This window comes from Petromyzon marinus, chromosome 23, assembly GCF_048934315.1.
Source record: "Petromyzon marinus isolate PM22_M1 ecotype Great Lakes invasive population chromosome 23, UKy_Petmar_22M1.pri1.0, whole genome shotgun sequence".
NCBI classification, from domain to species: domain Eukaryota; kingdom Metazoa; phylum Chordata; class Hyperoartia; order Petromyzontiformes; family Petromyzontidae; genus Petromyzon; species Petromyzon marinus.
In genome coordinates, this window is record NC_133689.1 from 4,002,529 (window position 1) to 4,019,303 (window position 16,775).

At 49.8% G+C, this 16,775-nt stretch overlaps 1 protein-coding gene across 1 annotated transcript in view; it reads right to left on the reverse strand.

The window, feature by feature from the left end:
- Positions 1-382: 382 nt before the first annotated feature.
- LOC116945301 (uncharacterized) overlaps positions 383-16,775 on the reverse strand; it is a 41,677-nt gene continuing 25,284 nt past the window's right edge. Inside the window, exons 15-22 of the mRNA XM_076068966.1 lie at positions 16,504-16,539; positions 14,561-14,605; positions 14,287-14,319; positions 13,123-13,269; positions 8,243-8,419; positions 5,762-5,852; positions 3,184-3,261; positions 383-2,689 (exon numbers count right to left, since the gene is read on the reverse strand). Coding sequence (XP_075925081.1) covers positions 2,487-2,689; positions 3,184-3,261; positions 5,762-5,852; positions 8,243-8,419; positions 13,123-13,269; positions 14,287-14,319; positions 14,561-14,605; positions 16,504-16,539 — 810 coding nt within the window. The 3' untranslated portion in view covers positions 383-2,486. The remainder of the gene's footprint in view (positions 2,690-3,183; positions 3,262-5,761; positions 5,853-8,242; positions 8,420-13,122; positions 13,270-14,286; positions 14,320-14,560; positions 14,606-16,503; positions 16,540-16,775) is intronic.

The window sequence follows — 16,775 nt, forward strand, 5'->3', positions numbered from 1 at the left end:
GACCGTTAAGAAAGGTCAAGAGAATGCCCACTAAACATTTATTTTTATTTTACCAGGTAAAGCCCACTGAGCTATACAGAGGCAACGTCAGTGGCACGTAATGGCCCACCTTGTCCTGGGATTCCCTCTAGGTCAGCTCAGCCTTAAAAAAATAGCAATTGGCATGTTCCTGAGCTGTGTAAACGTCAGCACTGGTGAAACAAAGGCAGCTGGGTAAAGTCCTGGCTTACAGCACCCCCCACCCCCACTGCCTCGTCATCACCGGCCTTAATAGGTGCTCACGAACAAGACGTGATCCAACAACAGCGTTAATGATGCACGAAAGTTACCCTGCGCAGGCTTCTCTGTAAGACAGCGGAGTCTATTCAGAAACACAACACTGTGCCAATTCCATCCTCTTTATTGCGTGTTTAAATATATAAAAAACATCATTGGTAAGTTGGTGGATTAGTTGTTACTGCATATCGCCAAACTTGATGCGCCGTGTAATATTTGTGCCTTGTGCACAAATATGACACAGTTGACCTACTGGGGCAATCACATTCACTGGCTTGCTCGATATTCATACGGCCGTAAAGAGGTTGGAGGTTGACACTGCCGCAGCAATCGTAACGCGAAGTTCAGTTACCAAGCCGGTAACGAAGATGCGAGTTTCACTTGGAGTGCGTGCGTCAAATTTTACAATCACCGCGGCCCATACTTCCACTTGCAGTGGAGCAGTGGAAACCGAGGGTACCGGCGGATTGGATTGGATGGATGGATGCAAGAGCCCACGTGGTCAGCGATCGCGCCGGTAGCGCGGCAAGAGACGGGCGCAAAAAAATAATAAACGGCCGATGGGCAACCCCGCCACCGCGGCACCCACGGCAGCCAAACGGCGATCGTAAGTCAAGGGTAGGAGATATCCCCGCGCCAAGCGATGGTGGGCACCGAGAGAGAATCACGTGAATTCCGTGGATAACAATGCGTTCCGTTATGATGGCAACCAAATAGCGCGCACGGGTAAGAGCAACGCAGCAGAGCGACGGCGCTTTGCGCGCTCGGCGTGACTTGTGCCAAGCGTTCCGTCGGCGCGGGGTGTCGAAAAAAAGACCGTTTGCGCCAATTCCTTGGTAGTTTCTGGCCTTTATTTGAGGAACGCCGTGCAGAGTGCAGAGACCCGAAAAGGAAGATGATTTTGACTGTAATGCACGTTTTGCCACAGTATATTTACATCGATTGTTGTGTTCACTACGGGCGCGGGGGGGAATTCGTTGAATTAACAACCCCCCAAAAAGTCGTCTTCATCTCGACACCGAAACCAAAAACCCGAGCCCTCAAGGGTAAATCTTCCAGCTCGACACGTTGTTTGGTGAACGCACGTTTAACAATTTGATGATGTAATGACATGCTCTTTTTGTAAAAACAAATGTACAGATGTTTTATTTTTTTTGCACTCAAGTTTTTTCCCCAGGTGGTTTAAAAATAATAATAAGCGTCGTATAAACATTTTATAGTCACCATTGTACACTATCTGAATAAAAAAAAAAATTCTGGACACCATCACTCTGCCGTTCTTTGCACAGTGAATCCACCGGGTTATTCACAGCGAGAACAAGCAAATATAATAATAAAAAATACGACTTTTAAAGTGACCAAAATCAAAGAAGCAAAATAAAAAAAAACTGGCGATTTGCTCAGACCGTTCACAGGCCATCTGGGAAGTCCCAAGGCACATAAAGGGAAGTATGGACTGCACTTGTATGAACACTGGGCACGACATATTTTATAATAGATTAGCACCACGTGAAGGAACATTTGCTTTAAAAAAAAAGGTGTGCATTCCGATCAACCCAACTCACTGCTCCGGCGGAATGTTTACTTTTCATTTATTATTTTTTTTTACACCGAAAATAATTAAGAAAATAAACTGCGGAGGCGCCAGATCAACTCCTCGACAAGATGGGCCACAGCGCAACATCGCACCGCTCTCGCGATTTGTACCCACTGTTGCCGACGAGCGTGTCGATCGACGCGTTCTCTTAAAACATTTTTCTTTTTAAGTTTCACCGTTAAGGAGGCGATCGCCAACGACACATGAATCAGGCGCACGCCAGGCTTCCCAATGCGTGCGCTCACACACGGTAACATTAAAGCAAGGGCGCACGCGCTTTTGCCGCACGCCGCTTTAACCCACACGGGAACACGCGCACCACCCGCGGTAGCTCTTAGAAACTGCCTCCATCGAGAGAGCCGGATTTGAAGACGTTCTCTCGCTCTCTCTCTCTCGAGTCCCCCCCCCCCCCCCCCCCGCGCGTCTTAAGCGTGTAACGTTGGCCCCGGGCGGCAGCTGAAGCCACCACGTTCCCAAGGAGGCGCACAGGGCGAGGACCGTGCTGCCCTTTTGGTAAAACACGGAACCGGTGGAAGGGGTGGTGGGGTTGGTGGGGCGAGGGGGACGGCAGACGGATGACGAAGCGTGGGCCAAGAAGTCCTGCGCGCGAGCCTTAAGACTGTCGCTTGTGGCTTTTGAGGAGGCCGATGGCGGCGTGGAGGCCGAAGGGCGGCGCCCCGCAATCGCGCGCCTCGCACTTGCCACGCTCGCCGGGCATGCCGGGTTGGCCAGGGGGGCCCGGTCGGCCCCGGTAACCCCTGGGGCCCTCCATCCCAGGCACGCCGTCCTTCGCGATGCCCGGTATTCCTGGCGCGCCTGCGTCCGGGATAACGGGGCGAGACAGGCGACGGAGAGTAGCACATCCGTGTAACGCTCTCTCTGGTTCAGGTTTACGCGTGTTTGATGCTATTAGCTATCGGCGCTCCGTCCTGCCTGTGCGTCCATAACGGTGGGCGGGGTGGGGTGTACGATGGCTCTCGTGAAGATGATCAAAGATGAAGAACGCCTTTAGCGTAATGTTCCGTTGATATTCAGGACTAACGCGAATGACAACCGGCCACGTTGATAACAAAGGGTTACCAATACACTTGGAGAGACACAAACCAAGGACGAATGCACTACTTGCAAACAAGAACATGTGCTTTGCCCAGACGGTGCTGCCAATTAAATACTTGACGAATCTCTACGCGATCCACCAACTCTCTTTTCCTCCGATGTGCTGGAGTTGACACGTCGCGCGTGACCACACAGCCTGAAACTGGGGCACGCGTGGGCGAAGTGAATGTTGCGACCCTGCGCTCTCCACTCACCGACAGGACCCTGTAGGCCATCCAATCCAGGCAGCCCAATGCCTGCCGTTCCTTTGATTCCTTTGATCCCCGATTTACCTTGTATTCACACACAAAAGACAAAGACAAAGATCCCCCCCGTATAGCCTGAACAGACTGTTGGGGCAAGTGCTGTTCGTGAGCACCTGTGAATGCCGGCACGGTGGCACACGAGGGGGTGGGTGGCCAGCACGACTGCCGGGCCACCTTTGTCTCCCCAGTGCTGATGTTTACACACTGCACGAGGTACTCGTTTGAGGCTCGGGGAGGCCCAGGACCGGTTCAGATGATCGTCATCGGTGTTAGCCGTGAGCGGAAATCGAACTCGGGTCGCCGGGTTCGTAGCACAGCGCGCTAACTTTTGCAGTAATTCTCCCCTCGCATTCACACACACCCACAATGACAAATATATCCATACAGTTTAACCGCACACCCTGCTGGGGCAGGTGTTGTTAGTGAGTGCCTATTAAGGTCGGCGTGACACTTCAAATGGGAAGGTGCTGCCGAACTTACCTTGGCCACACCATTGCCACCTTCCCCAACGCTGCTACTCAAGGCACAGACCGCACCACGTGATCATTTCATGCCGAGTTGACCAAGAGGAGGACCAAACCAGCTATAGACACTCAATGCAACTGCTGTCATCCACGACCAAGGTATCTAACTCAGGTCACTAGAATTGAAATGCAGTGCATTGACAACTGTGGCATGCTCCACGTAGCCACACAAGACACAAATTTACAGCAACTAAACCTGTAGTGGAATAACATTTATCTTTCCCTTCGCGAGTGTACACACACACACACACACAGCCCATTTGTCAATCCACTGCTGGATGACGACCTCTCAACGTCATAGGCGTCACGAGGATCAGGCAAGCATTGTCCACGAGGCTGGTCGGTGTGGGTTTTTGAAGGTGTAGGAAGCATGGATATAGTGTATCATGACGCAGCAACACGGTGGGTCGGCAACACCTGCGAATCCGGAGCCGCATGCGGCTCTTTAAGGACCACATTGCAGCTCTTCAAATGCTGAGTTTTTTTTTTATACCGAATTAGAAAGAGAAATGGCTCGTCTTGTTATTTTGGTTGCCGACTGTTCACTATGTGGGAGTCCGGTTTACCGTTTACCGTGGGAGTCCGGTTTACCGTGGAAGTTCGGTTTACCATGGGAGTCCAGTTTACCATGGGAGTCCGGTTTACCATGGGAGTCCGGTTTACCATGGGAGTCCGGTTTACCATGGAAGTCCAGTTTACCATGGGAGTCCGGTTTACCATGGGAGCCCAGTTTACCGTGGGAGTCCGGTTTACCGTGGGAGTCCAGTTCACCATGTGAGTCCGGTTTACCGTGGGAGTCCGGTTTACCGTGGAAGTCCGGTTTACCGTGGGAGTCCAGTTTACCGTGGGAGTCCGGTTTACCGTGGGAGTCCGGTTTACCGTGGAAGTCCGGTTTACCGTGGGAGTCCGGTTTACCGTGGGAGTCCGGTTTACCAATGGGCAGATGTCGGCAACGTGCGACTCTGGAGCAGCAGGCGGCTCATTAAGGAGTGCCTCGTGACGTTGTTTATCAAGGGACCCACCGTCTCATTATTCGCATGAATTGCGGCTCTTGAATGATTTTTTCCGCCGAATTCGAAAAGAATGACCCTTCGTGTTGCTTTGGTTGCCGACCGCTGGTATAGCAACAACCATTGATTTGCTGCACTGCCCTCTGCTGACAACATAGCTCCACAGCAGCTGATAATACAGGCTTCATGACCAGTGGTTGCCCATCAAAGCAATATCTAAACTCAAGCTTGCTTAGCTATGATAGCTGACTAGACTGCTGCATTCTGGGTAATTTAGTTGTAAGGCAGATCTCCATATACGAACGTAATTTCCCAGCTGATAAAACTAAATAATTAATCTCAAATGTATTCTCCAGCTGCTTCCAATGACAGTCAGGGTGCTTTTCCCACTGTCAATTTGTCATTCCAAGTTGCAACCAAATATTCCGGTCTAAAATGACATCTGAATCTGGCTCAGGGCCAAGCAGGACCAGGGGTGAGGCTAATGACGCATCCGTTGTATGTGACGTCAGCCAGTATGACTCAAACGCAACGGCATATAAGGTCGCACTCATTACACACAAAGTGCTTGCCACAAATCAACCACACAGCCTTGCTGATCTCGTCAAGGAGTGTAAACCTTCACGTGAACTCCGGTCATCCTCGCTGCAGCGGCTTTTTGCTGGCCATCGAACAAAGATGGTCACTGCATCGCGCACTTTCAGATACGCTTCTGCGACCGTCTGCAATGCTACTCCTTCCGATATTAGGACGCCACTGGGGCGATGCACTTTTAAATAATCTCGATAAAAAACTAATTTCTTTAGAACTGCTTCATGTGTATAGTTTGTTGTCCTTCACCCACAACTCCGATTAGCACGCTTGGCTATGTACGGTGCGAAATAAGTTCACATACGTACAATCACGTCCGTGGCACGCCTTGGCTGCTGCAGTAGAAAATGGGTATGAGAGTCTTTCTAAGACAACGTTCAGAGACGTCAGGGTCACACGCACCTCTCTCTCCAGGATCGCCAGGCTGGCCCCCGTCGCCGGTCAAACCCCGGAGTCCAACATCGCCATCGAATCCCACGAGGCCCTGCTCTCCCTGCGCAGCGAGACAGACGGAGCGGATGAACGAATTAACAGACGAACAGTCAGACGGAGGGACGGACAGAGAGACAAACAGAAAGACAGTGAGACAGAAGCACAGATGGATGAACAGAGAGTTGGAGAGGTGGACGCACAGTTAGATGGACAGAGAGAGACAGACACACAGATGGATGGACAGAGAGACAGACAGAGGGATTAACAGACAGACGGACTCACAGACGGACGAAGGCACAGATGGAGAGACGGAAAGAGACTAACGGGAAGTGGATCAATGCTTAAGATAAAGGTAAACACGGTTTGAGTTGATGATAATTCTATCCACAGAGACCAGGCCAAGGCATGTGCGACCTTGCATAGATATCGCAGAACTACACAGCGGCCAACACTAACTTATGAATGATGACAGGAAGATGTAACCCAAAGAATAAAGAGCTCTTATGATGTAAAAACACAATTAATTATGCATGCGCTGTCGTGGAGGATTAGTGAAGGCACCGTAAGTTAACAGAACATTTCACTTTTTTTTACACAAGAAAAAAATGACGAAACTTTTCTAGTCCATGGTCATCTGAGTCACCTGCACTTGTGCTTTTGAGCAGCATTTGTATAAGCAGGTAAACTCGGGAATAGTTTTGACCCTCTGGGTATCATAAGCAGAGGCAAGCCCGTCAAACAAATGTTGCTGGGTTTTCAGATGGTGTAGGCAAGATCATTTATAAGTTATCACGCTAAAGCAGCAAAACACTGTGAAAATACTGCTGTTGCGTACCTTGTACGTATCTCGGCTGTGTGTCCATGGCTCTCTCCGTCACAGGTTTGAAGTTTCATTAACGACACATAAACGTTGAACCCACTTCGGGGTGTTCCCTAGTGATGTCGCCGGTGCATGACTGATAAAGAGGGCATTGTGTCGCTGCAGCGATGTCACCAGAACATCGGCTCCTGAAAGTTGCTTAAATGTAATTTGCCATTCGTGCTGTTCTAGTGGATCCAGAGTGGCATCATAGTGAACGGTGTTCAAGTGTGTGCAGAGTGGCATCATGGTGAACGTTGTTCTAGTGGGTACAGAGTGGCACCATAGTGAACGTTGTTCTAGTGGGTACAGAGTGGCACCATAGTGAATGGTGTTCTAGTGGGTACAGAGTGGCACCATAGTGAACGGTGTTCTAGTGGGTACAGAGTGGCACCATAGTGAACGGTGTTCTAGTGGGTACAGAGTGGCACCATAGTGAATGGTGTTCTAGTGGGTACAGAGTGGCACCATAGTGAACGGTGTTCTAGTGGGTACAGAGTGGCATCATAGTCAATGGTGTTCTAGTGGGTGCAGAGTGGCACCATAGTGAATGGTGTTCTAGTGGGTGCAGAGTAGCACCATAGTGAACGGTGTTCTAGTGGGTACAGAGTGGCACCATAGTGAACGGTGTTCTAGTGGGTACAGAGTGGCACCATAGTGAATGGTGTTCTAGTGGGTACAGAGTGGCACCATAGTGAACGGTGTTCTAGTGGGTGCAGAGTGGCATCATAGTGAATGGTGTTCTAGTGGGTACAGAGTGGCACCATAGTGAACGGTGTTCTAGTGGGTACAGAGTGGCACCATAGTGAACGGTGTTCTAGTGGGTACAGAGTGGCACCATAGTGAATGATGTTCTAGTGGGTACAGAGTGGCACCATAGTGAATGGTGTTCTAGTGGGTACAGAGTGGCACCATAGTGAACGTTGTTCTAGTGGGTGCAGAGTGGCACCATAGTGAACGGTGTTCTAGTGGGTACAGAGTGGCACCATAGTGAACGTTGTTCTAGTGGGTGCAGAGTGGCACCATAGTGAACGGTGTTCTAGTGGGCGCAGAGTGGCACCATAGTGAATGGTGTTCTAGTGGATACAGAGTGGCACCATAGTGAACGGTGTTCTAGTGGGTACAGAGTGGCACCATAGTGAACGGTGTTCTAGTGGGCGCAGAGTGGCACCATAGTGAACGGTGTTCAAGTGGGTGCAGAGTGGCACCATAGTGGATGGTGTTCTAGTGGGTACAGAGTGGCACCATAGTGAATGGTGTTCTAGTGGGTACAGAGTGCCACCATAGTGAACGGTGTTCTAGTGGGTACAGAGTGGCACCATAGTGAACGGTGTTCTAGTGGGCGCAGAGTGGCACCATAGTGAACGGTGTTCAAGTGGGTGCAGAGTGGCACCATAGTGGATGGTGTTCTAGTGGGTACAGAGTGCCACCATAGTGAACGGTGTTCTAGTGGGTACAGAGGGGCATCATAGTCAATGGTGTTCTAGTGGGTACAGAGTGGCACCATAGTGAACGGTGTTCTAGTGGGTACAGAGTGCCACCACGGTGTGCACCCGTGGGTCACAGCGATGACCGCGGGGCTTCGCACTCACCGGTTTGCCGGGGAGTCCCGGCGGGCCTGAGGGCCCGGGCAAGCCGAGCAGGCCGCGCCCGTTGTTGGGGCAGGCCGCGATGCACGTGCGGCGCAGGGCGCCCGCGTACTTGTCCACCGTCTCCATGACGACGCGCCGGCACAGCTCCGCCACCACCGAGTCGTTGAGGCTCGAGCCCTGCGGCAGCCACAGGCGGTCAGGTGGGGGCAGCAGAGGCCCAGCAGCAGCACGGAAACCACCGTGCCCCCCGCCCCCAACCCCGGCACGTTAGCCCAAACGCGCCCATGGCACGATTTGGGGGCGAGGGTTTGGTGAATCGCGGCGAGATTATCACGCTTGGCTACGTACGGTGCCAAAGGAGTTCAACGTGCACGCGTACGCCGTGGGGAAACCTCCCGAAACCTTGGGCGTAACTTCCCGCTGCGCATTTTCACCGGGGTCGCCGGTACACTGGAGTCGATCGGCATGTCACTGATGCCACCACCGCACACCTCATCAGCCCCAGTGCCTTTCAAGCCCTCCGCCAGATCCCACAGCTGCTGCACGGTAAGATACCCAACCTTGACGATCTGCCCTAACAGCCTCCCACCACCCGCTGCTCGTCGGTCTACTCTTCCGCCTGGATGCCGGACTCGTTGAATGCCGGAGTAGGCATGTGGCATGTGACGAGCAGCCAATTCCAGTGGCCGCCATTCGGCACTTAGTGACGGTGATGTCACCACGGCGCCTGTGCCAGGCCAGGTGAACTTTGAGGTCACATGAAGCGTCCATAGCTCGCTGACAGGAGGTCACGGGACAGACCCAGGTGCAATGGGTTGAATGACTAAGGAAGCTGGCAGATGCACCAAGTTTGTACCTCCTACTATGCCAACTTGCTGTATTTTAGCCACCGGTCAATCCGCTCGTTGTTGGAGGGCAACTGCCTCCAACTACCCAGTAGCATCCTTCACGAGCCTCCTCCATAGAGCAGACGAGTAGCCACAGCCATTGCGAGGGGTATTCCGAACGTGGTGTGGCCCGGTGTGGAAATATTATCCGTGTTTGCGGACCCGACCGGATCCGGCTGCAATTTAGACCTTGGTCCAAATGCCCCGGTCGGCGAGGTGACCACATGTACGGCACAGCAAGTAGGTTTGTGGACCGGTCTGTGTGTGGACTTTTTTTTTTAGTGGCATCTCCCTCAGATGCGTTCACAGGTGTTGCAGGTGTGTTGGGTCGTACGTTTGGCCAGGAGATGTCAGTACAGTTCAACAAGTCTAGTTGCACACAGACAAAGATCCCCCGTATAGCCTTGAACAGACTTTTGGGGCAAGTGCTGTTAGCGAGCGCCTATGAAGGCCGGAACGGTAAACGAGGGGGTGGTTGGCCAAAACCACGCCCGACCGCCTTTGTCTCCTCAGTGGCGATGTTTACACAACGCACCAGGCACTCATTTGAGGCTGAGTCGACCTAGGGGAGGCCCAGGACCGGTTCAGATAATCGTCACCGGTGTTGGTCGTGAGCGGGAATTGAACTCGGGTGGCCGGGTTCGTAGCGCAGCGTAGCGCTAACCGCTGCGTGACCGCTCCCCACGTACACAGACAGACGTGACCAGATTGTGAGATTGCTATTACCCTCCCCCGTCCCCAACGCTTGCTTTAAAATGACAAGGGAAAAAGTACGTCTTGCTAATACGGCGAATACGGTCTTCATTTCAACCAGACTGCCATGGTTTCATGGCTAACAACACCGTACTTGCAAACCAGAGGTCGCCGGTTCAATCTCTCGTTCGAACCAATGGGCACGTTTTTAGTTAGTTTGTTTGTTAATTCCCCTCGCCTCTGTCCACCCCGGTGGTATAAACGGGATCCGTCACAGGCTAGTGGCCAGCGTAGAAGAGTAGGCCAAAGGACCCTTCTAAAATTTCTCATTAGCGGAGGCGCACCCGTACACGGTAGTGGCGCGGGCAAGTCAATTTATGGCATTCTGAAAAAGGGGAAAATATCACCTCACCGGTAGAAAAAATGTAGCGTAGGCCCCGTGGGTAGGACCCAGAGATAAATTCCAATTACAACTCGGGTCCCTGGCCTCGCAAAGAAAACAATGGCGATGCATCACCTTCATTATCCGCATTGTGTTTAGCTTTCGTCTTTGTTAAGGAGTGCCCCCCGCTCGCTTATAAATGAAGCCGATGTATTAAGCTCGAGTTTTTAAACGGGGGGAGCGGGAGAGGGGACATTAATTTCCAAATTTAACCCGCATTTAAACCACCGTGTTTTGTAATTTAGCGCATGACTTCATGTTCAACGTAATTTTAAAACTTTGTACTTTGTAAAACGATATTTGTTTTATAAAGTACAAAAGTTTTTTGTCTGTCAACTTGTGCCAACCCAATTCCGTCAAGTCTAAAACCTCCGTCACATGCCGCTACGTAGGTTTTTTTGCGGCTGTGCTGTACAGATAGCTCTAAAGAGCGTGGTTTCAGGTCGTAACGCGTATCATTTGGGGCGCCACGGTGGTGAGATGTTCACTGCCTCGTGTCGTGACCCTGACGACTGCTGTATATTTGGAGTTTGTGGTGTCTCTCTCCCCGTGGTCGTGTGGATTTTTCTCCGGGTCCTCTGGTTTTTTCCTCCACATTTAGAAACACGCGTTTAGAGTATTTGGCTGCTATACATTGCCACATTGTAAGCCACTTCATTAGGCTATCATTTGTGGCCAGGTCGCTTCTGAAAAAGAGCTATATAAAATAAAATAAATAAAATATTTAGTCCAACGTTTCGGTCTACGTGCTGAGAGCTTCTTCAGGAACTGAAAAATTAGACGTGACGCTGAACAACATGTGGTAAAAGAAACGAAAACGCACCGGAGAGCCTCCATCATGTGTCTGGGTTTCACTGCCTCATTTTCTGCCTAAACCCACCACCGGGATTATTTTCTTCTTCGACTCCCGGAGTGCCTTTTGGGAAGCTTCTCGTCTGTTTCCCTGCTCCACGCACCTCCGAATAGCACGGTTGGCTAAGTGCGATGCGTGAAAGAAGTTCAACGTACACACTGACGTACACGCGCTTCTCCACACGTCTCATCGACGGATTTTGGATGCGACTCTGCCCGTCTCTTCTCCGCACAGAGGACAGCGAAAGACAAGGCTGACACTTGTTCAATAATGTGTCGTTCCCTTCATTCGCTTCTCCGTCATATGGTGTTTTGGCTTCTGCCTCCCCCCTTCCCCCTTCTATTTATATTCCACAATCACGTCACAAGGCAAAGACAATTCCATCCGAAATTATTGCAGTGAGCAGTGGACCTACCCCCCCCCCCCCTTGTTTGGACAATGGTCACGGGAAGTTATCAAAACTATTTCTGAAGCCCTTTCGGTAGGATCTCAGCAGGGCCTGTGTCAAGAGAATGTGTTCCCCCGCCCACCCCCGAATGTTTGTTCTGTGAGGAATGAATATCTGTTCCATTTAGGAACCAATATTTGGAAATAAAAGAACCTATATTTTCCTGAATATTTGTACCCAACTGTCGTTTTTCTAAGTAACCAAAGTGGATATTTTTTTTTGCCAGCAGGAACAAATAACCATATTTTCCCGGGGTTGTGCAAATATTTTATCGGAGCCAACATTCACATAGACTGGCTGACTCAGCGTGCGTCCAGCACGGCAGCAGCCGCTCCGAAGCATCGAGCCTCCCCGCCGTGAGCAGCGACGCATACCCCCAGCGGTGGCGTGTTCGTCGTTCGCCGCAGAGGATCGTGGTTCAAACCCAGCGGCCACCCTGATCGATTACTGCGAGCGTTATTTACAGTAGTGATAATGATAACAGCAATAACGAAACACGCCGTCCGCTTCACAGCGGGATCCCCTCACCGGGATTAGCAAGAGTGGGATGTTGCATACTTGCGTCGCGGTCTAAAATTTGGCAAAACATTTTAATGATGCTGAAAATTACTCAATTGAGTTTACACAACGCAATCGTCGCTCCCTCCTGGGAGACTAATGCCCCGGGTCAAATTTGCCAAGTGAGATTATGCGGGACCCCTGGAGTTCTCGGCAGGTACATTTATTTTTTATATATATAATAACTTGAGCGATCCTGTGGTGGTACCCTTACCAGCCATTCCTTAGCGAAAGAAAGAAAAACGCTGATTACAGGCAGACCTCGCAGAGCGCTTAAGATGCGTTCGTGGAGAAGTGAGCGCTAATCAAATCGGTGCTAAAAGGAGTCGTCATACCATTGCATATACGGGGGATGCGTTCATGACAGCGTCATTGTTCTCCTATGAGCAATGTACGAGGGCCTCTCACTGCGTATCGGTAATAGACCTAGAGTGATGATAATAATAATAATACAGGTGGTGCACATAATTTCATAAATAACAAAAAATATTAGTTAATATAACGTCCGTCAGTATTATGTATTGTACTAACGAGTGCATTTTACGTGGCAGCGGTGGCAGTGACGAGGTTGGATAAGCTGCTGCTGTGGTGAGGTTTCCTTTAGGTGGAGCACGAGACTCTCTTACCTTGGTCTCGTGAGTTCTCGCACGGTAAAACAAATGAGTATTGATTTATTTTCAAAATAATGATTGATTGATTTTAAAACTAATTATTTATTTAATTCCAACGTTATCGTGAAAAAACAATCGTGATAATCGAAAAGGGGCGGCGGCTTCTGATTGGCTGAGAGCGCGCGTCGCACTGTCTGTACTTAACGGTGCCACATAGGGACGGCTGCCATTAGGGGATCCCCTAAGCTAAAATAAAAACTACTACAACGGGGGGCACAGTAGGCTATTGAGATGAGAAGCGACGCAAAGACGCTTTGAGTTGCCGAGGCATTTATAAAGCAAGCGCTCCTTACATCTCGCAAAATCCTACAAGTCATAGAAGCCTTACCAATGGGCCGGCTGGACCTGGTGGCCCAGCAAGACCCTTGCCTCCGGGGCTTCCTCTTGGCCCCGTGATTCCTCGGGAGCCGGGGTAGCCGGGGGACCCTCGCTGGCCCAGAACGCCCTTCTGGCCGGCGAGGCCTCGTAGCCCTTTCTGGGACCAACACGGCCGCGGGGAGAGCGCGCCCATCAGGCGCACGCACACATGGACACACACGGGACACGCACACGGACGCACACGCACAAAGACCCCCCCCCCACCCCCCCGTATAGCCTGTAACAGACTGTTGAGGCAAGTGCTGTTAGCGAGCACCTGTGAAGACCGGCACAGCACACGAGGGGGTGGGTGGCCAACACCACGCCCGACCGCCTTCGTCTCCCCAGTGGCGATGTTTACGACATAAAATACAAGGCACTCGTTTGAGGCTGAGTCGACCTAGGGGAGGCCCAGAACCGGTTCAGATAATCGTCTCTGGTGTTGTGCCATGAGCGGGTCGCCGGGTTCGTAGCGCAGCGCGGGGCTAACCGCTGCGCCACCGTTCCCTACGCACACACACGTACACACACACAGTAATAACAATGATACTAACAAGCATATTTGTCCTGCGCCATAATTTAGAGACGACTTCGCTAGGCTGAGGCCTGTGGCGATCCTCGCGTAGCGGACATGCCGGGGACCTTCGATGGAAGGCCCAAAGGCTTTCGTGAGACGGGATGGATTGAATGTAGTCTGGCCAGAGTGCTCCACACCGATGGGGGAGGTTGACTTGACACATTAAAAATAAATGTAATTATAAATAAAGATACAGGAAATCACGATGTGTGGACAAATAACAATTCTGACCCTAGCCCCTGATGTTAGCGATGGCCAGGTTCATAGGCCAGAGTGCTAACCAAGGCAACCAGCACTCCACTTCTTCTAACTTACAATAAACAAAAAAATATGCAATAGGTGACGTTTCAGGCAATTGGACCTTCTTCTATGCCAGAAACGTCACCGCCGATTAAAGTTAACCACACACACACACAACAAATTTCAACGGACAAAAAAAGCTATAATTCGCCATTCATCAGGCAGGGTAAAACGTCGGCAATATAATAAATGTAACTGTGGAGCGTGTGTGGCAATGTGATTAGCGGCTAAATAAAAAGCCGCTTCAGGTGGTGTTACCTGTCCTTTGTCACCGGTTGTGCCCTTGTCCCCCTGAAACGGTAGGCAAGATAAAGTGTCGAGTAAAAAAACATAAATTTGTATTATTATTACGGCGCTCACTCATTGCGGAGATTAAAAATTAACGATGCCCCGCGCGATACAAGCGGTGTTTGCCGTTTGACTGAAGGTTAGTTTTACAGGTTATTAACATTATTCAAGCGCCGGGAAACGCAGGGTGGGTGATGAGGGGGAATGATTTAGTGGGCTGATAAAGAGGGGAGCCACTTCTCACCTTGGGTCCCAGAGGTCCTCCCTTACCATCGCGACCAATGTCTCCCTAAAAAAAACAGACAGGCGTCTTCAAGCACGGCCACGCTTAGAGCCGAAAGAAGCGAGCTTTTCACATCGTTTTCGCACATCGTACGCTGTCGGATGCGCGAGGCAACAGTTAAAGGACGAATGCATGTGAATAATAATAATAATGGTGAAAAAAAACGAACAGTGTATGTGTACAGCTCTTTGCCAATCCACTGCAGGATGAAGGTCCGTCCATTCGACAGCTTCTTTTACAAATCTTGATTTGAAGCTTTCGTGACTACAGAAATCGATACTCTTTGGTTCTTTCGGTAAAGTCATCACGTAGGTATAAAATAAATCACGACGTTTCGGGCGCAACACAAGCGTCCATCATCAGGTGGGAAAGCATGGTCTGCTGCTGAGGCAGACTGTTTTAAAAGGTTTTCACTTCACCAACTTTTGCACTGATCAGCTTGGTGAAACCTGCCATATCGTGAACATGAATGTTGACGAGTGGCAGGTTTGTGCAAAAAAGAACACGCGTGTGTGTGTCCGTGTGAAACAAATAAAATACATATACAATTGACTTGACATTTAACGACAGTCGTGTATGGGTTGTTTTGGGCATACATCAACCAAGCTTATCAGTGCAAAAGTTGATGAAGTGAAAAAGGGGAGCCAGGGACCAGCTTGGATAACGCTCACCGCTGATTGTTGGGGAATCGATATTCGACGCGCTGCTCACTCACCCCACCGCTCCGCGCGTATATACGCCAACTCATTTCGCTTGTTCACAATCAAGGGCCCTCACATTTCCACAGGCGATGCATTTAACGCAGTCATAAAGATACATTTACAGGGCTTAATTTCCTCCAACTCCTCCCCTCTCCCCCAACTAAAGTCATATAAGATATTGCGCAGCATACGCTGACATTTTAAAGTTTCAGCCGATGCGACATAACGCACGCGCACGTCAATGTTTATTTTCCCAGGCAATAAAAAATTAATTTTAACCGCTCCCTCAATGTGTATATATTCTCCCTGTAATCTATTAAATAATGCTTTTATTGACGCATTACCCCCGAAGTGGAACTAAATATACAATTTAACCAATTCAGGGCAGTCGACTGTTATTATTAAGGGTTCCACTTTTTGTACGCATGCGTTTATACCTCAAGTAATTTCCTATAAAGCAGGTGAATGGGAATTCGATTTTTGTTGTTGTTCAAGAGACACTGCGGTGATGTTGGAAATGGAAAATTAGTTATAAAACGTAGCAAATAAATGTTTTTTTTTGCCGAGATGGCAATCACGTCCTACGGTAGCAGCCTTTTTGTTCGTAAAAACGCGAATTAAAACACTCGTCGCTTCAAATGCAATTGGCCAAATATCCCCAATCCAAGACTCCACTGAAAATAAAGTTGAAGCTCATAGGCGAATTTGATGAATGAATGAATACCAAGGTTATTGTTGTTGTTACGTCCGTCTATTTGTGCACTCCGGTGTCACTCGAAATACATAATCAGCCGCTTGTGCTTATCACTTGTCCGCGTTTATATAATGCACAATTTAAACATGAAACAAACATTCTAACTAAGCCGACTGTAATGATATTAATAATATCCGTACTCTGAGACGTACGTCACATATTAAAGTGCCCACCGCAAGCGTAAGCCGCTAATGTTTGTTGTGAGTGTTGTTGCTGTGTTATGTCCATTGTGTATTTTTTGCCAGACAGACACCAGTAATTGAAGCAGACTCTCCAACACGGGCGGAGTGGAAAGTGTGCGTGTGTGAGCGCGTGTGTATGCGTGCCTGCGTATGTGCGTCTGCGTGCGTGTATGTGCATGCGTGCGTGCGTGTGTGTGCGTGTAGGCATGTGTGTGCGTGAGCACGTGTGTGTCTGCGTGCGTGTGAGTGCGTGACGAGTAGTTTTACCATGGGACCTTCTTCACCTGCGTCTCCGATCGAGCCCTGCAACATGAACATATTAAACGCCAAAAGCTAAATAAAGCATTTCCATATTCGTTGTGAGATATATATATAATTAAAGCAAAAAACACCTTTAACAATTTTAGTTTTCGCAACTATAAAGTAACGTTGCCCGTCCGTGTGAAATACACAACCGGGATCACGGTGCAGATTTCAATTTCACATTCGTCTTGTGTCGTCCTTTGTCAGCTTGTCGTTTCATGCGTTTAGTTTGCTCG